General features: G+C 56.3%; 1 protein-coding gene across 3 annotated transcripts; it reads left to right on the forward strand.

Annotated features, from left to right (window-relative positions):
* The first annotated feature begins 3229 nt into the window (after nt 1–3229).
* LRRC56 (leucine rich repeat containing 56) lies at nt 3230–21687 on the forward strand. Of its 3 annotated transcripts, XM_075545138.1 has the most exons (13): nt 3230–3427; nt 5451–5504; nt 6614–6780; nt 8351–8438; nt 9595–9655; nt 17351–17447; nt 17528–17728; nt 18331–18514; nt 18932–19108; nt 19285–19349; nt 19797–19939; nt 20030–20163; nt 20887–21687. In XM_075545138.1, exons 3-13 carry the CDS (start codon nt 6625–6627, stop codon nt 21192–21194), a joined length of 1614 nt encoding a protein of 537 aa, XP_075401253.1. In that variant the 5' UTR covers nt 3230–3427; nt 5451–5504; nt 6614–6624; the 3' UTR covers nt 21195–21687. The 3 variants fall into 3 exon arrangements, with proteins under 3 accessions (XP_075401253.1, XP_075401252.1, XP_075401251.1); XM_075545137.1 differs by having other exon boundaries at nt 3230–3481; nt 18331–19108; XM_075545136.1 differs by having other exon boundaries at nt 18331–19108.
* Nucleotides 21688–21770: the final 83 nt, after the last annotated feature.

Here is a 21770-nt window from a genome sequence, read left to right on the forward strand (position 1 = left end):
GGATGCTGAACAGTGATTGCAGGGGCCAAGGGGGACAAGGGACCAGTGTGGTAGACACTGACTACGTTTCTAGCTAAACTTCAGTGAACCTCGCCATGGACTAAGCACCAAGATGATCATGGAAGCTGACCTTGCAGGCAGCATGGCATGATGCAGGAGCTGCACCAGAAGGACCTAACATAGAAGCCCGGCTGAATGGACTGAGCCCTGCCCTGGAGTTGTCTGCACCCTTGGACGGAGGACTGGATGCTCAGGTGGTAGAGGAAGCAGAACGTGGCCGCCCCTGGATGGCGGAAGTGGTGGTCATTGGACCTGAGGGGTGTGGAACTATTTATAGGCTTTTCTCTTTTTGTCATTGTTTTGGTGTTTTGTTTTCTTTTGTTGCTTTGTTTTTCTCTATCTTGTTTTTGGACTTATTATTGTCTCTTCATGTCTATCTAGATAAACTAGGTGGGATAAACAATCCAGAGGAGAAAACAACAGAACTGATGGTTCTAGGGGGTACACGGGAGAGGGGGAGGCAGGGGAAAGGAATGGGGGTGTCAACTCACCCAGGGACAAGGGAACAACAACTGATCTAAAATCGATGGCAAGGAGGGCATAGGATGCCTGGTGGGGCTCGATCAAGGGCAATGTAGCCAAGAGGAATTACTGAAACCCAACTGAAGGCTGTACATGATCGTGGGACAAGAGGAAAGTAAAAAGAAATGAAAGAACTAGGAGGCAAAGGGCATTTATAGAGGTTTAAATACAGGCATGTACATATGTAAATATATTTTTATATAATGATTGGGAAATAGATGTATGTAGATATGTTAAGTATTAAGGTAGCAGACAAACATTGGGCCTCTACTCAAGAACTCCCTCAACACAAGAACACTTTGTTCTAATAACCTGGCATTCCATGATGCTCACACCTTCCCGACACAATCGCTGAAGACAAAGCGGGTGCATAAGCAAATGTGGTGAAGAAAGCTGTTGGTGTCTACCTATCAACAGATATGCCATCTGGGGTCTTAAAGGCTTGAAGATAAACAAGCGGCCATCTAGCTGAGAAGCAACAAAGTCCACATGGAAGGCACTTGTGTGATCATGAAGTGTCGATGGGATCAGGTATCAGGCATCAAAGACCCAGAATGAAAAATCCTATCCATGCGAATGAGGGGGCATGCGGAATAGAGACCCAAAGCCCATCTGTAGATAATTGAACATCCCCTTACAAAAGGGTCACAAGGAAGAGACAAGCCAGTCAGGGTGCAGTGTAGTACCAATGAAACATACAACTTTCCTCTAGTTCTTTAATGCTTACTCCCTCTACACCACTATCATGACCCAAATTCTTCCTTACAAATCTGGCCAGACCACAGCATGTACACGGGTACAGATAAGAGCTGGAAACACAGAATCCAGGACAGATAAACCCCTCAGGACCAATACTGAAAGTAGTGATACCAGGAGGTTAAAGGGAAGGTGGGGGAAAAGGGAGAACTGATTGCAATGATCTACATATAACCCCCTCCCAGGGGGATGGACAACAAAGAAGTGGGTGAAGGGAGACATGTCAGTGTAAGATAGGAAAAAAATCATAATTTATAAATTATCAAGGACTTATGAGGGAGGGTGGGGGAAGGAGAGAAAAAAAAGAAGCTGATACCAAAGGCTCAAGTAGAAATAAAATGTTTTGAAAATGATGATGGCAACATACGTACATGTGCTTGACACAGATGGATGTATGGATTGTGCTAAGAACTGTATGACCCCCCCCAATCAAATGATTTTTAAAAAGAAAGAGAGAATGGATCCAGAAGTTTCCCCTGGCACCAATCCACACACTTGGGGCAAAGAGCGTTCAGTGGAGTGGGAGCTCGAACTGCAGTCAGGGCAGAGCTGTCTTCCCATAGGCGACTCAGACCGACAGTTCCTGGAGTGGTGTGCCATCGGAAAAATTGATGATGTTCCCAGTGTCATCGCCTTAGAACCCAGGAGGATGACTGACAGTGTTGTCCTTACTTGTTTCTTTGGGTTTTAGTTTTCCTCCCTTTAGCTTGTTTGTTTGCTGGTTGGTTGGTTGCTATTGTGTCATACAGGGTTTTGATTTTGTCATCCAATGACCACCAAAGTAAACCCAAGTCACGCATATCCCATGGACAAGCAGATGGATTCCGGACTCCCACTTAACTCTCGCCCCAACCCAGGAACACATAGTTCTGATAACATGGTCCTGCTCAGTACTCACCTTCATGAAATGATGCCTGACGATAAGGGTGCTACAACCAAGGGTGGGGAGGAAAGCAGATGGTGCCCGGCTATCAAGCAGAATAGTGTCTGGGATCTTCAAGGCTTGCATTCCAACAAACAGCCATCTAAGCAAGAAGTCTACTGAAGTCCACATGGAAGAAGCACACCAGCTTGTGTGAACCAAGGACGGCAATAACAAAATTCAAATATGGCAAAGGAAAAAGTGTCAGAGCTTAAATTATGAACACCCGATTTGTAGAAGGCCATGGAGGTCTGGGAGTGAGTAGTCAGATGAAGCGAAGCTGCTGGCAGATGCCCTCTAGTTCCCAAAGGCAAGAGTCTCAAACAGCCTTCCCAGTCAGCTAGAGATTGTTGTAGTCTTGATTATGCTTGATCGAACTTGATACTTGGACCCAACCTGATTTTGTTCTTGGTGCAAATATTTCTTGCTTGTTCATGACCAAAAAAATTTTCCCTGGCTTTAAAAATGTTAATGGTGGTCTTTTCTTTCCTACTCATTATTTGTATTTTTATCTATATGTTATTATTATTATTCTAGCCTTACCACTTTATTTCATTTTTTAAAATGGTTTCTGTTGGTTTTTCCAGGTTGTGAAGCACAGAAGAAGTGGGTGCCTAGAGATAAGAACTGATGCAAGGGTTAATGGGCGGGGGTGGTGGGGGGGATAGAGAGGGTGAGGAGATTGGGGGAGCAAACAATGAGGGAGGGAGGAGGGAGCACTAGAACTGATTGTGATTACACAACTCATTTTAAATGTGATTTAATCACTAAAATGTTCTAAAATTCATCGTGGTAATGATTGTACAATTCTTCTTAACACGCTACAACTATTGGGTCGTATTATATGTGGAATATGTACCAATAAAACAAAAAAAGAAGAAGAAACACCAAAACCCGGCAGCCACCTCTCTACTCAGGGACACCCACTACCGGGGGAAATAGCAGAACTTCTTCGCGCCCGGAGAACGTGAACGCAGCGCTGTGCACCTGGGCGAGGGCCCGGCTGGGCGACCTGTGGTCCCTACACGCCGGGGACAGGGGAGCACTGAAGCCTGAGGATGACACTCAACTGTCTCATGACAGGATGTTTGGAGGATGATGTGCTGACTTGGCCAATGCGTCACGACAAATATTATCCCGGGACTGCTGTTATAAAAGAAATACAAAGTAAGTTCTCATGGCCCATCTCAGACTCGGATGGCGGGCCGGGGAAACCGAAAGGTAAGGTCCCCCAGAGAAGCAGCCCTTCTTCGCCTCCTCGCCCCCACCGCCGCGCCCCTCGCTGCTGCTGCCCCGAGCGGCCACAGGGCGGGGACAGACTGACGGACGCGGCCCCCGCCGCGCGCCCCAGGCCCTGCTTGCAGGCCGCTCGGACACGCGGGGTCGTCTCCGGCTCCGATGGGACGCCCTCGCTCTGGGGACCCTTCCCCACTGGCCTTGCTGGGGTCGGCCCGCAGACCCAGCTTCCGGGCCCGGCCAGTCCCCGAAGTCCTAGCCTCAGGGGCGACCCCCACCTGGGAAAGGTGGGTCCCCACAACCCAGGCCGCACCTCGTCGGACTCCCCTCCGCCGGGCTCCCCCAGGCCGTCCCGGGGCCCAACACCTCCCGGACCCCCACCCGCTAGGCCTCGGCCCGTGCGGGCAGCTCGGGCCGGAGATCATGAATATTGAGTATTTAAATGAGGCCACGCCCCGTTGCCATGGCGCCCAGAGCCCACAACCTGCGGCTGAAAGAACAGGCCCCAGTCCCTGCGACGCTGGAGGCACAGGGCGCCCAGGACCCTGGGCCGAGCCTGGGGTGAGCGCCTGCGTGTGTAGAGCCGGGACTCGGACCTCGACATCCCCTCGCCCGCCCCCTGTGCTGGTGAGGGAAACTGAGGCCGCTGATCCCGGGGGACCCAGGTCTTGCGGCACCCTGGGGCGGGGGTGGAGGGCCTTGCTGAAGGGGCTAAGCCCTGTCCCTGGGGAGGAGAGACAAGCTGGGGGACCCAGGTCAGCTCTGGGGTGTGTCCATGTTGGGATCTTTGAAGAAGGAACCAGGCCCTGCCCTTTGACGGTAGGGGACGGCACAGGAGGGAGCAGGCTCTGCCCTCCCCCAGGGGGAGGGAAGTGGAAGGGACTGGGATCATCCCTGTGAGTCAAGAAAGGGGTGAAGGAGGGTCTCTGGGGTACAACCTGGGGTTGGGGACAATGTCGGGTGACCCACCAAGCAAGTTTGCACCAGCTGCCTTGCGAACCCTCTGGCCCTAGGGGCGCGAAGGGCCGGGAGTCATGGGTTAGGGGCTTGTGCAGAGGGTCTGTGAGAGAGTCTGGCAGGAATTCCAGAGCCCGGACCCTGACCTCTGGCCCTGAGACCCTCGGGTTCAGACAGACCCCCAGGTCAGCTGCTCTCAGGAAGGAAGGAGAGGCAGAGGCAACCCCTTGGGGCTGGGGGTTCGGGGGTGGGGGCACCTATCCGGGCCTTCCTCTGCTCAGGGGGACCTGGGCTGGAACCTGTGGGGAGGGGACTGACTGGGGAGCAGCTCCCCAGGAGACTGTAGCTGTAGGGTTACCCTGGGGCCTTTCCCTGGCTGTGACCGAACTCTGGAAAGAAGGAGCGACCAGGAGCCTGGCTCTGAGGGGTGTGGGCACACACTTGTTTGAGCCACTGACCCTAAGCCCTGGAGAGGACAGATTTCCGGAGGGCAGACCCTCAACCATTCGTTTGTTCGTTAATTCATCCATCCATCCATTCATTCACCCAAGGAGCCTGTGGACATTGGGCTCCGGGCCAGGCAGGCCCAGCAGGGCTGCTGCACATAGACCTGGCTGTACCAGGCAGAGAAGCAGGGTGTGAGCAGGGCACCCCGCAATCGGGCCTCCAAGGGGTCAGAGGGAAGTCCTCGCCATGAGGGTCACCACCACCCCAGGGGCTGGATCGCGGGGGGGACAGGCAGGGCCAACCCTGAGCTGGGCTTCTGGGGCAGCCCCCCAACCCCAGGCATCCCATTGAGCCACAGGCAAGGGCTCCTTTGGGGAGAGCTTGGACCAGTGGGATGAAGAAAGGGGTTTGGAGGAGGAAACATTTGCACAGAGGGCAGGGGACCCCAGAATTGGCCCCCCACCCAGACCCAGTGGTGACTGAGCAGTGGAGGTTTTACTTAGCCCACCTGGCGCTTGGGTTTGGGGATCCTGAACAGATTCTCCTGCAGGTGCTGTCTGGGACCACATGCCACCCACACGCCCAGATGTTTGACTGCCTGAAGGTGAGGGGCTCAGCTGGACTGTGGGGTTGCCCCAAGACTCTGGTCCTGACACTGGCCTGATGACCATCAAGTGTGTGTGTGGTGGGGAGGGGGGCAGGTAGCAAGTATACCCAAAGGACAGGGCCAGCGCTGGCCTGGGAGCCCCTGGCAGCTGCTTGCTCCTGAGGGTAGAGACTCAGGGTCAGTCCCAGGCAGGGGGACTGGCATTCAAGGCTGGGGAGGTATGTGGGGTGCTGCCAGCCTGAGACACCCACGGCGAGGTCAGACCAGAGTGACTTGCTGTGTGAGGGCCAGAGTCCCGGTAGCTACAAAGCAAGTAGGTGAGACTCCCCGGGCTGGCCCAGAGTCACTGTGTCCACAGGAAGCTGCAGGCCCCGATGGAGCTGTCAGCTGGTTGAATGAGGTGGGCTGAAGGGGGAGGGTCTCACGGGCTGTAGGTGCAATCAGACCAGCCGGCCCTCCTGTTTTTCTGCCCCCAGCTGGCCACCCGCCTTCCTCCTCCCAGGGGCAGCCCAGCCACAGGCCCTTCCTGCCCCCCTCCGCCCCACTACCACCTAGCGTCGGGCCTGGCTCTCATGGTCTCTTTACAGCAGAGAGAGGCCCTGGTCAGCCTACCTCCCTGACCATTGGCTCGGGGGCTGTGACTCCCCATAGAATTAGGGTAGCACAGAGGGCAGAGAAAAGCGTGGAGAGGCTTCGCGTGGGGAGTAGGCCAGCCTGGGGTCCCTGGGGGTGTGTGTCCCAGGTGCTACCACACTCAGCACAGGAGGCCCAATGGGGCCTTTTGCTTCTAGAGCAAGTAGAGCCTGCTTGGGGTCCTCTGCAAGCTGACTGCGCTCCCAGCCCACCTAGCACCTGCAGCCCACACACGCCCGGGAACGTGCCCCCTGGCAGACAGAGCCCACAGAGTGGGCAGAAAGATCAGGGACCTTTCCAGGGGCTTCATTTGGAGAATGAGAGCCCCAGCGAGAGACCCCGGTCAGGACCCGTCAGGATTCCTGAACCAGGCTCCGTGGATGGTGTGAGGGTCTGAGGGTCTCGGGCTAGGGGCAGCGGAAGGAGCCGGGGGCCGCATGGGTTACCCGCTTTGCCCTCTGCCTTGCCCACAGTTTGACAATAGATGGAGCCGGCCAGAAAGGGCGTGTGGAGTCCTCGGTCAGGCATGGCCAGCGTGCGGGTGCGGGAGCTGAGCTGGCCGGGCCTGCACAACCCCTGCCCGCAGAGCACAGGCCTCAGCGAGCGACTGACGGAGGGGTGCCTGTCGCCCGTCAGACTGGTGAGTGGAGGCTGTCGACATGTCCACCTCCTGGGCCTCAGGGCAGGGTGGTGATGCTGGTTGATTGGCTGAGTCCTGGGGCAGGGGGTAGGCGATGAGACAGGACCTGATAGTCCGGGAAACCACTGGCTTTGCCCCGGGGTGATGCTCCTCTGGCGGGTGAGAGGAGGCCGAAGACTGAATGTTGGGCAGGTGGGACAAGGAGGGAAGGGGCCAGGCTGTCCCAGGCTGTGCTGGCCTTGAATGCCTGCCGTTGTCCCAGGGCCTCCACCTCCGGTCAGTATAGCCCACCAGCAGGCCTTCGGGCGGTCCTCAGGGGACACTGGTCCTGGGGCAGGGTCTCCTTGTCCAGGTGGGGGGTTTGCTCAGGCATTGAGTGCCCTGATGTCACCAGGGCTGAGGAATAAGTCTCCCAGCTCAGGCTGGGGGTGGGGAGGTCGCCAGGCTGTGGTGGGCAGTTGGCCCACCCTCTCCTACCAACACTGTCCCCAGCAAGGTTGGTGGCCAGTCTCATTCCAACGGCACCCCCTGCAACTCTGAAGGTGGCGTACACAGCCCTCGCTGTCAGTCTTGGGCACCAAGACAGCCCTGCAGAGGCCAGACCCTCTGCCCCTCAACTCCCTCCACTCGGAGGCCAGGTGGAGCCCAGGGTCCCCTGGAGACAGTGTTTGCAAACGACGTGTCCAGCCACCCAAACAGAAGTAAAAAGAGCAGCTGTCACTCACACCGGCCACAGCAGTGAGTAGGACCTCGGCCAGGGAGGATCAACCAGTGATCGATGCCAACCCGCACTCCACAAAGAGACCCTGTCCCTATCTCCTGGCTGGCAGGGACAAGGGGCTACCAGCGGGGGGCTTGTGGAAACATAAATGCACACTCCTTTAGTTGTGGGGACAGGGAGACCAAGGCGGGGTGTCAGCCACGCCAAGCCCTCTCTCCTGGCACCCACTGCGGCTTTCAGGGGTCCCCATCTCTGTGTCTCTTCCACTCTTTCATAAGGACTTACTCAGTGGAATTAGCACCCACCTAGTGCCATGTGACCGCCTGCCAGCCTTGGAAAGACCCCTTTCCCAGACGCTTCAGCAGAGAGGGACAGGCCACCATCGTCACACATCACCTCCGCCACTCCACTCGGTCACACACGACACACATGCACAGGGGAGCACATGTGCATGCAGGCACATTTGCGTGTGTGCACATGCCTGACACATGGTGTTCACAGATGAACATGTGCATGCAGGCACACGCATGATGCACATGCACAGACACACAGCACAGCCATGTGCGCTGTTTCCACTCGGGCACGTGGGCCCCACCTTTCGAAGGAGCAGCTTTTGAGGTCCTGCTGCTGCAGCTGTGGCTTAAGCGCATCTTCATCCTGGGCCACCGCCAGCTGTGACCCAGTGGAGGGCAGCTGGCTGGAGGGAAGCCCTGGGTCTCCTGACACAGCCAGCATCGCCATGCTCTGAGCTAAGGGTGCCCGCTGGGCCCTATACCTGGTTGGAGGGTAGGAGGGGGACAGCCGTGCCTCTAGGTAGTGTCCTGGCTGATGGCCTGTTGGTGTCTGCAGCAGGCGCTAGCCCAGGTGGACGACCTGCGCACCGTCCGCACCCTGGAGATGTGTGTGGATACCCACAGGAACAGCCTGGGGAACTTCGGTGAGAGCCTGTCCCCCTGCCCCCATCCATGGCTTCCCCAGGGCGAGGGCTGGTTCTGCTGACCAGCAGCCAAGCCAGTGTCCACCCGGATGATGTCAGGCCCAAGCCCAAAGGCTCTGTGTGAGGTACAAGCAGAGACCAGAGGACACAGTGCCCCCGGGAGGTTCACGCTGCCCGTGTGCTTTCGAAACTTATTTTGCAGTAACTGAGCTTGGAGAAAAGTCACGAGAATGCTGCTGAGCCTCTCACATGCCTCTGCTGTTCATGTGTGCACATACACGTGCACACCCATGCATATAGACACGCATGAAGATACACTTGGGAGTGCACATCGACACACATGCGCGCACACAGCACACAGAAGCACACACACAAGGGAGTGCACATTGACACATGAATGCACACACGCGCACACAGCATACACACTCACACATGGGACTGCATATAGACACATCACACACTCACACATGTGCGCACACATGTGCACCCAGCACACGCACTCACGCATGGGAGTGCACATCGACACACATGCATGCACACACATGCATGCACACACATGCACACAGCACACGCACTCAGGCAAGCGTGTCCCTGAACCACCACTCATTGCAGACACACAATGTTTCATCCACGGACACGTGAGGGGTGTTTCCTGAGAACAAGGACCATCCGCTCTCAGCAGTGACCCGTCAGGACCCCATGTCCATGTAGCCTCCCCCTTCCGCAGCCTGACCCAGTTGTCACCTAGCCCGTGTCCTTCTGGGGACACTTTCAGTTCCTGAGGGGACATGTGGATCTGTGGTCCCTGCAGCCTCCTCACCAGCCCCCAGGGCCCAGGGACACTGAGTCACCAGGCCAGTCCCCCCCAAAGGAGAGACCCTTCTGGAAGACCATGATTTGCAGGCCATATGGACATTCTCACTTCTGGGGAGCCGTGGTCGGCTCCTGGGGGGCATGGATGGGGCAGGGCAGGCAGCCCAGGGGTCCTTGTCTGCTGGTGTGCCCCCTCACTCTGCCCTGCCCTGCTCCGGGCACCAGGCTGGGCTGCAGGGGTGAGGCTGCAGTGTCTCTCCCAGCCTGGCCCTGCAGGGTGCAGAGTGGGGGCTGGAGAGAGGGGCAGGGCTCCCACCTCCAGCCTTCTTCCTGTGGCCGCTAGGGGTACACCTGCCCAACCTGAGCCAACTGAAGCTGAATGGCAGCCGCCTGGCCTCCGTGAGGTGAGCGACCTGTGTGTGAGCTTGGGAGGGGGGCGGCGCTGTGAGACAAGTGGTCCGTGAGGACTTAGGGTGGACAGGGACCCAGGATTGCCCCCAGCCGCCTGTCACTGCTTTGCCGTTCCCAGACATGGAGAGGAAGGGTCTGGATGGCGGCACCCAGACAGAGCCCTGAGCCCTAAGCACCCCCTCTCCCTAAGGGCTGCCACAGAATTCTTGCTCCCTCCTTCCGTCCCTCCCTGAGCAGTTGGGGTCGGAGGTCAGGGCGGCCATTTGGGGCCCCAAAGGCACTCACCGGCCTCCAGGGAAGCGGGCAGCACATCAGGAGCCTGGGGGAGGGGGTGGCACTCAGGGTTGGTCACAGACTAATCACAGCGTCAGTGAGTCATGGGTTCTGTGCCCACACGGGAGCCCAGGCCCAGAGCCAGGAGTCCCCACTGTGTCCCCAGTCCCTGTGCTCAGTGGGGGGGGGAGCAGATGGACAAGGATGGCCCTGCCCATGGGGGCTGCCCTCCGCTGGTCCAGGATCAGGGCCGGAGCCTTCCTGCTGAGCAGGGAAACGCCCAGAAAACCTGTCTCCAGGAGCAGGAGAGCAGGGCCCGCCTGCCGAGGCCCCTGCACCTCACTCTTGTGTGTGTGGGACTGAGGAACTGGAGATTGGAGCTGTGGCCCATCACTGGCGTGGCCATCTCCCAGCTCAAACCACAGCAGACTCTTCAAGGGGGCACTGCCGGGCTTGACAGCCAAGGCCAGCCTTCTAGAAGCGTCCCCAGACATTTCTGTGTGGCCCCAAGCGTCCCCAGACATTTCTGTGTGGCCCCAGCTGCCGTGGCCCGCAGGGTGCGGCTGAGGCTGCAGGGTCCCCTTGCACAGACGGAGAGGCAGGCATTAGAGGAGCGACATTTCCTCTGTTTGTCCAGGAAACTGCTGAGGTTTCCTGGGACCAGGACGGCCAGGGAGCAGGAGGGAAGACAGGGGGCCCAGGGGAGGCACGGTGTGGAAATGGAAGTGGGTCAGGACTGGGACCCGGACTTCCCGAATCTTACCCGTGACCGATGGCCCCTGTGCTACATAGCAGGGTTGGCAGTCTTTCTCTAGCTTGACCAGGACGAAGAAACTCCACTGCTGAGGTCACAACTCAGCTCCACAGAGGCCTTCCCGCATACAAAACTCCCACCGCCAAGCAATGCCACGTGCCACCCAAAACACCCACATGGTCACGGATCCAAGGACAGCCATCGGATCAGATTGTATTTGGGAAATGCGTGTGCCTTCCCATCCCAACAGTGACAACCACTCGAACCTGGACGGTGTTTCTTACGGATTCAACAGGCCGCACAGTGCTTGCTGGCTCACGATGGCTGGAGGCCAACCAGAGGCAGTAAGCCGCCGACCCAAGGAGGGCTGGCCGGCCGGTAATGCATGGGTGGCTTCACAGAGGACGCCTGAGCGCGGGGTCTATGTAAGGGCTGGGAGAGAATGCATCAGGAGCTGGAGAGCGAGAAGGAAGGGCCCTGTCACTGACTGCGAGGTCAAATGCTCTTTGTTGATGGGACAAGAGCGGCTGAATGGTCACTGGCTCAGAGAAGCTCGCCTCAGTGTCCTTTTCCTCAGCCAGGGGTCGGGGTGGGGCAGCGCTTCCTCAGCAGTATGGGTGAGAACTAAGTAGAGAGAAAATGCACCCTGACAAGTGCTAACACCAGCCAACACTTGGGATCCGCAGAAGGAACTGGGTGGTAGTTACACAATCTGGTGTCAACTTGAGACTATTGAGAATGAAGGGGTGGAATCTAGCCTGTCAGTCAGGTCACAGCTTGATGACCTCATTTGGAGGTGCTAAGGAGATCAACAGCTCCCTGGAGGCAGGAAAGAAACTCACTCCCTGGGAGGCATGCTTGCTGACAAGATACATGGAGCTACGCTGAAGCCCTGGAGCCCTGGAGCTGGAGGAACCATGTGGAGACCCCTGCCAGTGCTGAGATACCTCTACTGCCACTGAATCTACAAGACTTTCCACCCACTGGCCTGTGATCTTCCTGCATTCCACATCATTGCATGTGTTGCGTGAGTCTGAAGAGGACTTTATGGATTGTTATTGGACATATGGGCTAATCTTGGACTTCTGGATTGATCTGGACTGGGCTGGGATGTTTTCTCAATATTCACTTGCTCGTGTATAGAAAGCTCTTTCTTATACATAGATGAATGTCTATGAATTGGTTTCTCTGGTCCACCTGGACTGACCCAGAGGTCAAGTCTGACGACAGTGTCATGGCTGCTGTTTCCCTGTGTCGAGGGGCCATGCCTCCGTTCACGATTTGTATTTGCCCATACTGTCTTCGGGGTCTTGTAGCTTCTAATGGCACTGCCCTCCACCCAGTCTCTCTCCATTCACTTGGCCCGAGGCCTCCTTCACTTGAGCAGAAATCCTTCGTCTCCATTTGAGCAAACCCACGGTCTGCCCGCGCCTGGAGTGCGGCTGAAGAGGCCCACCTGCACCCACGCGGTCATGGAGAGGTCGTTTTCTTCAATTCGATTTGTGGTCTCGCCTGTCGCGTTCAAGTCCTTACGCCTACTCGTCTTTAAGGTCACTCTGATGGCGGTGACAAGGTGGGGACCCAGCTGAACGTTCACCAACCCATGAGTCAGTTTCCCAGCATCACCTGCCAGGTACTCTGTCCCTTCTGTTCCGATCAAGGCCCTGTCGCCGCCATCCTTGGCTGGGTTCGCATACCTGCGTAAATACCCTTTCAAGCTCCGTTTCCTCGGTTGTCTGTTCCTAGGCCCGTGCCGCAGTACTGCCTGGCTGGCTTTGAAATGCGCGCTGAGATCAGACAGATGGTACCTTCCTGTTTGCTTTCCTTTGTCCATAGTGACCTAGCTACTATGAACACTTATTTTATGAAAAAAATCTTTTTACTGTTCGGCGGGAGGTTACCTTTCAAGTCTTCATTTTCGTATTGGACAAATGACATAGCTTATCAAACGTCCCAGTACCTTCCCTGCTCCCTTTATCTCTCTTCCTCCTCTCTAGGAATATTACCTTCTCCTGTCTCTGTCAGCACATCGCTTCTCCTTCCTTCCCTCCTCCGCCCACCCATTAGAACAATCAACATGCTCCCAGCATCCTTCCTGCATGCTTCCCCAGCGAGAAGGGCATCGCATGCACACCCCTACCACAGTCCCAGGCAAGGGCATGGGATGATGATGGGCTTAGACTGTCCAGGATGTCCCCACTGCACCGCCCTTTGGGACAGGGTTGGGTGTCGGCTTCTTCTGAAGCACGTGGCTCCCTGATATCACGACTAAATGAGTGAGTTCTTGTTTCTGTAGCAGTGCTCCTGCTGGTTGTTGGAAATATAGGGAACCCTTGTTGATTTGTATAAACCTGGCGTATTGTATCTGTTCATATGGTTCAACTATCCCATTTGTCCAAGTCATTTCAGTATTGATTATCCCATCGTCAACAGCGTGAGCCTTCTCTCCTCACTTCCAGTCCTTGGGCCTCTCTTCTTTTTTCTGCTTCAGAGAGTTGGCCGGGACCAGCAGAGCCATATTGAGTGGCAGCAGACATCCTTGTTTAGTTCCTCATCGTAATGGGCATGTGTCAGACCTGTTCACTATAGACACACATGACCACGGTGTTCCTCCCTTACTCTTTAATGTGGCTGTGTTAGTGTGGATTGACTAGAGAAACAAACCCAGAGACTCATGTGTGAGAGAGAACTTTATATCAAAGAGCAATTGTACATTAAGAAAAGACCCCAGCCCAGACCAAATCAAGTCCATAAGTCCAATATTAGCCCACTTGTCCAATACCAGTCTATAAATTCCTCTTCAGACTCACGAAACACATGCAATGGCGCTGAATGCAGGAAGATCACAGGCCAGTGGGTGGAGAGTCTTATGGATCCAGTGGTGGTGGAAGCGTCTCAGCGCTGGTGTGGGTCTCCACGTGGCTCCTCCAGCTCCAGGGCTCTGGCTGCATCAGTGTAGCCCCATGTGGCTTGTCAGCAGGAAGACTAAGCAGAGAGAGTAGTCCCACCTCCAGGAAAGACGACAGGAGTTCCCAGAATCCCCAGGATAAAGCCACGCACACACAGAGGTCTCACAGGCTATGGCCTGATTGACAGGCTAGACTCCACCTCTTCCCAATTTGACAGGCGATTATGTAACTGCCACAGTGGTCAACTCCAGTGATATTTTTATGACGGTTGTATTTCTGTATTGAATTACCTGATCAGAATGCATTAATTACTTCAAAACCATCGTAACATTAAAATAATATGTAGCAGTTTTCCACATCTATTTCAATCAATGAATTGGTCTTTTAATTTCTCAGTCCTGTCCTTAATTTACTCTAGAATCAAAGATCAATTCTTACGATGTCTCTCTTTAGAGCTTTTTCCTTTTAACTACTGAAACTTCTTACTTAAGAAATTGTGGTAGAAAATAGAAATATCTATCCCATGATCGTTCACTAAAGTTTGCTTGCAAAAAGTTCATATTCTTGAATCTTGCAGGTGGAGAGGATCCCTGATCAGCATCTTGCTTCTCTAATGGTTATTCATTGAATCGAGTTTGTCTTCTGCTCCTTTTGTTGAGAGTTTTGTCTAAGTTTTCACAATTGTGGGCGGAGAGTTTGTTCGTAATGAAGGGCCTTTTATCTGCTTTCCATCTCTGCTCCACCTATGCTTGTTTCTGCTTGAAGCCGGCACATTTACTTTACTCTCAGTCCTCCAGCCCTTGACCAGTGTTGCCAGAGCGCCATCTGCTCATCTTTGGAAAGCATAGCCCTCAGCTCTTGGCTTAGTGATCCGGGGCTGCTCTAGCAGAAGCACCACAGTGGGTGACTTTCGCAAGAGACGCTTTTTCTTTCACAGATGAGAAGGCCAGGGGTCCAGATTCAGGGCACTGGCTCCAGGGAAAGGCTCTCTCTCTCTGCCAGCTCTGGGGGAAGGCCACAGCATCATTCTTCCCCAGGTCTAACTATGGCCAAAGGACAAGTTCCACTCCTTTCTCTTCTTTCTAAATGAATCTGAGGGCTCTGTTTGCTTGTTTATCCTCTTTCAGTCTCAAAAGAGATTGACTTAAGATACAGCCTAATCCTGTGGATCACACCCCACTTCACCGACACCACGGCCTCTAATTCTGCCTCCTTCACATCACAGAGGTGAGGGTCGGCAACACACAGGGGCACCACATCAGGGCCATTACAAGGTGGTGGACAATGATGTGACAGTGACTGCTATGGCCACATTGACACACATTTTGGTGGGGGTGGGGAGCCCCACACCTCAATTGATAACCACACTCTCAGTCTTCTCTATTGTTTTTCTGGTTGTTAAGGGGTTTGTCCTTTATGATGTTCTTTCTTTTTTACCTCTCATTATCTTAATTTTTCTAGCTCCTTACACTGAATGCTTTGCTCGGTTTTTCTAATTCCTTTTTATTCTGGTAAGTCTAAAGCTTTAAGTTGTACAGACATCTGTGCCTATAAGCCTAGCTCCTATCCTTAGTGCCGTCTAGTCTGTGGTTTTCATGTTAATTCTTCCTTTAATTCAAGAAGTGGTCAAGTCTGCTAGTTGTTTTCCAATATTTAGTTTCCTGCAGTGATAGGACTCCGTAGTCACAGCTGGGCATGCTACCATGCAAAGGAGAGGCGATTTCCCAGCCTCCCCAACAGCAAGGCGTGGCTGCATGGATGGGCTCAGCCAGTGGAGGGATGCGCACAACCACTGGGGTAAAGCAACAATGCCATGACAGCAATGGGGGATTCATTCAGAAGCAGTCCTACAGAGAACTCGATGGGAGATACGTAGATGGGAGTGGTAAAAATGGAGAAAAGTAACTGTCAATAACCAGAGCCTAAAAGGATTCTCAGAGATGTCAAGTAGAGCGGGCAGGTAGAGTTCTAACATGTATATTATTGGGATCTCCACAGACGTAAATGGAATGAAACAGTACAGGCATTTAAAGATCAAGGAAAACATGTCAGGCTTTCATCTTCAGATTGAAAGGACATGCCATGCCTCAGAGGGAAGGTTGCTACACTGAGGCAAATCCTAACTAGTGTAGTTACTGAATTTATCTAGAGGATAGAATTCTTTAGGCGGCCAGGAAAAAGAGATCATATCAATTTTGAAAGAGAGAAACAAAGTGAGTCCCTGAGCCCTTCCTTAAACTCCTTTACAGAAACACTCAAAGCCAGGAGGCAGGGAACACTGCCACCAAAGCCGAGTGGAAAGAAAGTCTGAAGCAAGACTTTTATACCCAGCCAAATGGCCAGACAGTTACGGAGGCCACAGAGTGAACGGGTAATCTGGGAAAATAGTTTCCAAGAAAACCTCTTGTAGCACAGTAATTATCAGTCAATCAAGAGATGATTGGGAAGACCCTGTATGTCAGGAAGCAGTGGGCCTATGCAACACTGAAGAGCAAGGACCAAAGCAGACATGGAGAAAACTCAATGGGGAGGTTGAACAGTGGATGACATGCCCTGAAATCTCAATGTACCCAGTGGATGAGATGTAACCAAAGGTGGAATTTGTGAACTGGAAGGTAGATCTAAAGAAATTAGCCTAGCATGCAGAAAGCTGAAGTTCATTAAGAAGAGCCTACAAGATAAGAGGCATTTTGACATGATGGAAGTGAGGAAGCCAGTCTGAGCACCTCCGAGGAGGAGGAAAAGCAAGTGGGGGTCTGTAAGTGTGAACGCAAGGAGGCCAGTGAGGCTGGAATAGAGGATGGACAGAGATAGAGGGCACCAGGCCCAGCAGAAAACATGTGCACCCAAGGTCTGCGGCCACCTCCAGTATCGGTGCCCACACCCCAAGGACAACCCCCCCCCCCTATCCGCTGTGGCTCAGAGCTTCTGGGCAGCCTTCAGAGTCTCCCTTCCAAGTCTGGACGTCCAAGAAAAGCCATCATGAGAAACATTGTTACAGCTACATCACAAAAGGGAGAAGCTGAAACACGCCCACGGGGACCCTGAGGCACCGCAGTGGCAGGTGAGGGCCTGTACTCCCAAGGGCCCTTCACTAGTCTGTGAGGGACGTGGAGCAAGAGAAGACTGTTTCCAAGAAACAAGAAAGGTGTGCTTTGAAGAGGGGCCTGAGCGCTGTGTGCTTGGAAATTAAACAATGAGAACAGCTTAAAAATAAGTAGACAAAGAAGAGGAAACCTCCCAGAGAGCCCAAAAGGCAAAGAGGTGGCAATGGGAGAGAAATGGCAAGAGAGTGGGGGCAGTCTCCAGGGACTGACTGATCGGTGAGGATGAGGAACACCAAAGCAGCCACCGGCCAAAATATCCCATAACCTGGCCATCCGGCTTCGGAGGAAGAGCTGGCAGAGGGTGGGGCAGCTTGGAAGGCAAGTTCCGCTGCCTGGGCAGATTCCTGGGAAGGAGCTGCTCACCCATCTCCAGTCCAATGAACAACAGGGAGGTTAGGCCAGACCATCTGGCACAAGCTCAGGTCCTCCAGGGGACAGAGAAGGTGGAGAACACTCTACCCTCCTCGTCACTTCTGGCTTATGGCCAGGCCAGGAGGCAGGAGCAAGCGGTCTAGAACCCTTGAGGTCTTCCCTGCCACAGCCTCCCCTCCCAGCCCCTCGAGACAGCCAGATGAGGGCAGCAGGTGAGGAGGGGCATGGCCCTGCACCTCAGGACTGCACTGACTACCCCTCTGCCTTCTATAGGGACCTAGGCACATCCCTGGGCCACCTGCAGGTGCTCTGGCTAGCTCGCTGTGGCCTGCCTGACCTGGACGGCATCGGCTCCTTCCCAGCCCTGAAGGTGGGTGGGTAATAACACCCTGGGCAAGGAGGGGCACAGAACCCCGCCCTGGCTGAGCCCCTCCCCCCCCTGCTGCCCAGGAACTCTATGTCTCTTTCAACAACGTCTCAGACCTGAGCCCGCTGTGCCTGCTCCAGCAGCTAGAAGTGCTGGACCTGGAGGGCAACAGCGTGGAGGACCTGGGCCAGGTGCGCTACCTGCAGCTGTGTCCGCAGCTGGCCACGCTCACCCTGCAGGGCAACCTGGTGTGCCTGCGGCCAGACCCTGGCCCCTCCAACAAGGTGGGTGGCATGGGCAGGCTGAGGGGACTGTCCCCTTTCCCCCTCAAACACACCCTCCAGCCCCTGGTCCTCACTTCCCCAGAGCTTTTTCTCCTCAGTCCCAGGAGTGCCAAGACAAAGACCCCACACCACCATGTGCACACAAAGCCCCAGACCTGCACCACACGAGACTTCACAGCTCCGCCCGCCCTGGGTTTGCACAGAACCATGGACTAGTGTATGCCCGCGTGCGCGTGCGCACACACACACACACACACACACACACACACACACTTGTCCAGCACAGAGATCCCACCTGCTCCACACACAGCTGTGCATAAGGTTTGTCCCCCCACCCCCCATCGCCCACCAGGGAACAAGTCACCTGCCCTCCCTCACTGGCCTCAAGTGAGTGAAGCCATCTGCCAGAGGCCCTGGCCGGCACCCACCCAGTGCATAGAGGTCCGGGCAGCCTGCTGGGCCAGAGGGGCACCGGTCCCCTGGCCAGGTGACGTGGCACTTCTCTAGTGGGTATGAGCCTAGAGTCGCTGGAGCCTGGCAGCTGAATGGCCAGGCCAACCTGGAGGGGACACACTCAACCCTGGCATGCCTGCCTCCTGCAGGCTCCCCGAGACTACAACTACCGGGCAGAGGTGTGCAGACTCATCCCGCAGCTGCAGGTCCTGGACGAGGCCCCGGTTGCACAGACTGGCCTGCCAGCCACCAGGACACTGACAGAGGACTGGCTCATGGTGAAAGAGGCCATCAGGGAGGGTGGCATGCTGGACGGCCTGCTGCCCGGGCTGGGTATGGGGTCCACTCACCCCCTCCAAGAGGGCGCCCACCTGGCCCGGAGGCCTCCCCATGGCCCCCAGGAGAGGTCTCTGTGCCAGTCCCACCCTCCCCTCCCCCTCATTACACTACTTCCCCCAGTGGCATCTGCACACCTCCCCAGACCTCACGGGGACCATGTAGTACCTCACCCCCTGCCCCATCCCCAGAGCCCCATACCTGCTCACCAGACCCTCTCCTCCTCCGTAAGCCACTGCCACGGAAGCCTGGTCCTACCAGGCTCTCCCATTGCCCGGCCCAGAGAGGAGGGTTTGAGACTCAAAGGCCTGGCCTTGACGGGACCCGAGCCTCAGACTGTCTGGGTGGGCTTGGGAACCAGATGGCTGGCATGGGCCACAGTGACCAGGGAACCTCCCATTCTGACCTCCACAGACCGTCCTCATGGGGCCCCTAGGCAGCGACAGAGCCCCAAGCTGTCTGTGCCCAAGGCCCAGCCCCGGACCCCCAGCCCGTGGCCCCTGTCCCTCCTGATTCCTGGAGGCCCCTTGCTGGAAAGCTTGCACCCTGAAGACCCAGCCCCAGAGGATAATGTCAGCAACCTGACCCACGGTAACTGCCCCCAGGTCCCAAAGCTCCCCTGCCACAGCCCCGGGGTCCCGAAGCTCCCCAGTCCCCAGGTCCCGAAGCTCCCCTGCCACAACCCCCAGGTCCCGAAGCTCCCCTGCCACAGCCCCGGGGTCCCAAAGCTCCCCAGTCCCCAGGTCCAACCCCATTCTCTTCTGTAGGTGTCAGCCATGTCCTCTGCGGGAACCCTACCAAAGGCCTTCGGGAACGCAGACATCACTGCCAGGTACCCTGCACTTCCCATGGCAGCATCCTGGGCTCTGCCCTGTCCTTGTGGCCAGCATCAGGGCCCTGGTCCTCCCAGCGAGCCAGCATCAAGGGCCAGTGACCAGGGACTCAGTCCCCCTTGTGGCCAATATCCACAATGCCAGTTCCACCCCCATGGCCTGAGTCCAGGGCCCCAGTTCCCCATGGACCAGCAACCCAGCTTACCCTGCCTCCACGGCCAGTGTTCAGGGCCAGTCCTCAGTGGTCAGGATCCAGGACTCTACTCCTCAAAGACCTATTTCGGAGTTCATGGCCAAGGTTGTGAACACAGACTGAGGTCCAAGCCTCTGTCCAGGCCTGGGGCACCAGTCCTCCAAGCCTCAACCCAGCTGAGTCCTTCCACCTGTGAGCTGCCACCCCTCTTGCTGAGGACTGCGCCCCCTACACCAGCCCTCTCCCTCCCCAGACCTGGGTGCCCCCAGAACAGCTGTCCCTGCCCCACCACCAGCTGAGGGACCTTGCAGCCCACGCCTCTGCCTCACGGCTGGACCCTGCAGACAGCCCTGACCTCCTGTCCAAGCTCCTGATCTGGAGGGAGCTATCCCAATGGTAGGTGCCCCTCCAAAGCCTGGGGGACAGAGGGACAGACCCTGGAGCAGCCAAGGGAATGCTGCAACCTCCCCCCCTTCTGCCCCACAGTCCCCTTCCTTGTAGGCATCGGGAACCCTCAGAGGAAGGGACAGGAGCCCTGCAGGGTCCTCGGAGGTACTCTACAGAGCAGCAGGAGGAGGCCAGGTCCCAGGCTGCCGAGGACCCTCCGGGCACAGCCCCAGGTACTGAATCTCTGTCCCCCTGGGCTCTGGAGACCTCAATACCCTCCTGGGGCTGGGGTCCCCAAGGGGCTGAGACAGGGATGGCCTGAGACCCTGAGGGGGGGGGCTGCCTTGGGATGTGGTACCAGTCACCCCCCACTCCCACCCCACTGCCCTCTCACAACCTGGAGGTCTTCTGGCCTGGCTAAGAAAAGGAATTCCAGAAAGCATTGTGAACAGAGCTGGTGGGGAGGGGAGGCTTCTGAGTGGCTTTGGCTGTAGGAGGAGGGCAGGAGGGTAGGGACCGCTTGCCCCGTGGGGCTGCCCTTATCAGGAATGGTGGGGCTCAGGGCCGCAGCTAGACAGATGGCTGCCCTCCATGGCCAGAGAATAGGGTGGCTGCCTACCCTCCTGGCATCTGCAGCGATGCTGGCTGGTGGCAGGGTCAGAGGAAGGCAGGGGCCTGACAGGGTGACAGAGAACAAGCAGGGTAGGCTCGGACAGGGTCGAGAGGCAGCCAATCAGCTGAGGGGGTTTCTAGGTTTTGCCTTATGGAGGTTCGATAGAGATGACTGATTTGGGATCAGGTCCAGGCCTCTCTGCATGCCACAGTGGACAGTGATGTGGGTGGTGGGGGGCATAGGGTGTGTGTGTCTGTGGGGGTGCTGCCTAGGAAGCTGCCTCCCTGGCTGCACCAGCCCCTGGAACCAGTGGACACAGGCCCCACCTGCCCTTGCCTTTCAGAGTGCTCAGCAGGCCCCGCCCGTGAGCTGATGCCTTCTCCCCCCAAGAGCCGGGCACCGCCGGGTCCTGGTTCTGGCTCCTGGGGGTCTACTAAGAAGCCCTTCAGGGGGCGCCGACTCAGAGGCCTGGGGCCAGAGCTGGCAGGTGGGACTGCCCTGAGAGGCCAGGACGTGGCCTCAGGCCAGAGCCTGAGAGCCCATGGATGCCCCACCCCACAGCCCATCTTGGACCCGCCCCCCAGACGACAAGTCAGTTTCCAGTGCTTCCAGGCCCTCGGCCCCATCATTCCTGCCCACCCCCACCCCTAGTGTGAGCCCCTCCTCCACTGCCACCCTGTAGCACCTGTGTGACCATGTGGCCTGGACTCTGGTGGGGTGGGCCTGGTTCCTGGAGAAGGCCCCCTAGAGGGTGGGAGTAGCCAGTAGGTGGCAGAAGGCCCACCAAGATGACACAGCCTGCTCCCACCACAGCTCAAGTCTAGAGGGGCGCCCCGTGTGGCTGTGCCGGGAGGGGTGCAGGGTGCTCTAGCTGCCCCACCCACCTTCTGTCCTATACCCCGGGATTAACCCGGGGCTCTGACAGCAGAGTTGCCCCATGACTCCAGTGGCCTGGCTTCAAGATGAGCCCCAGGACTCCTAGGTGGCCGGCGGCTTCCTGGTGCAGAGAGGGGGTGGTTATGTCCCTCCTCTTGGTGTGTGGGGATGTCCCCAAATCACAGGTAACACTTCACCTCTCCAGTGAACAGAAATGTGTGCCCTGCGTGGGCAGTGTTGGTTTAATAAAGTCCTCGCTCAGCGGGCACCGAGGTCTCCCAGCTGTTCTCTGGAGCGCTGTCACTAGCGGACGCCAAGATGGGTTGCGGACCATCAGTCCCCATGCGGTGC

Source organism: Tenrec ecaudatus, chromosome 4 (assembly GCF_050624435.1).
Source record: "Tenrec ecaudatus isolate mTenEca1 chromosome 4, mTenEca1.hap1, whole genome shotgun sequence".
Taxonomy (NCBI): domain Eukaryota; kingdom Metazoa; phylum Chordata; class Mammalia; order Afrosoricida; family Tenrecidae; genus Tenrec; species Tenrec ecaudatus.

Excerpts from the sequence above, each read along its gene's own strand:
- LRRC56 (XM_075545137.1), top strand. The coding sequence starts at position 6,625 with ATGGAGCCGGCCAGAAAGGGCGTGTGGAGTCCTCGGTCAGGCATGGCC. Across the intron at positions 6,781-8,350 it reads GCCTGTCGCCCGTCAGACTG|CAGGCGCTAGCCCAGGTGGA; the intron begins GTGAGTGGAGGC and ends TGGTGTCTGCAG. Across the intron at positions 20,164-20,886 it reads CCCTCCGGGCACAGCCCCAG|AGTGCTCAGCAGGCCCCGCC; the intron begins GTACTGAATCTC and ends CTTGCCTTTCAG.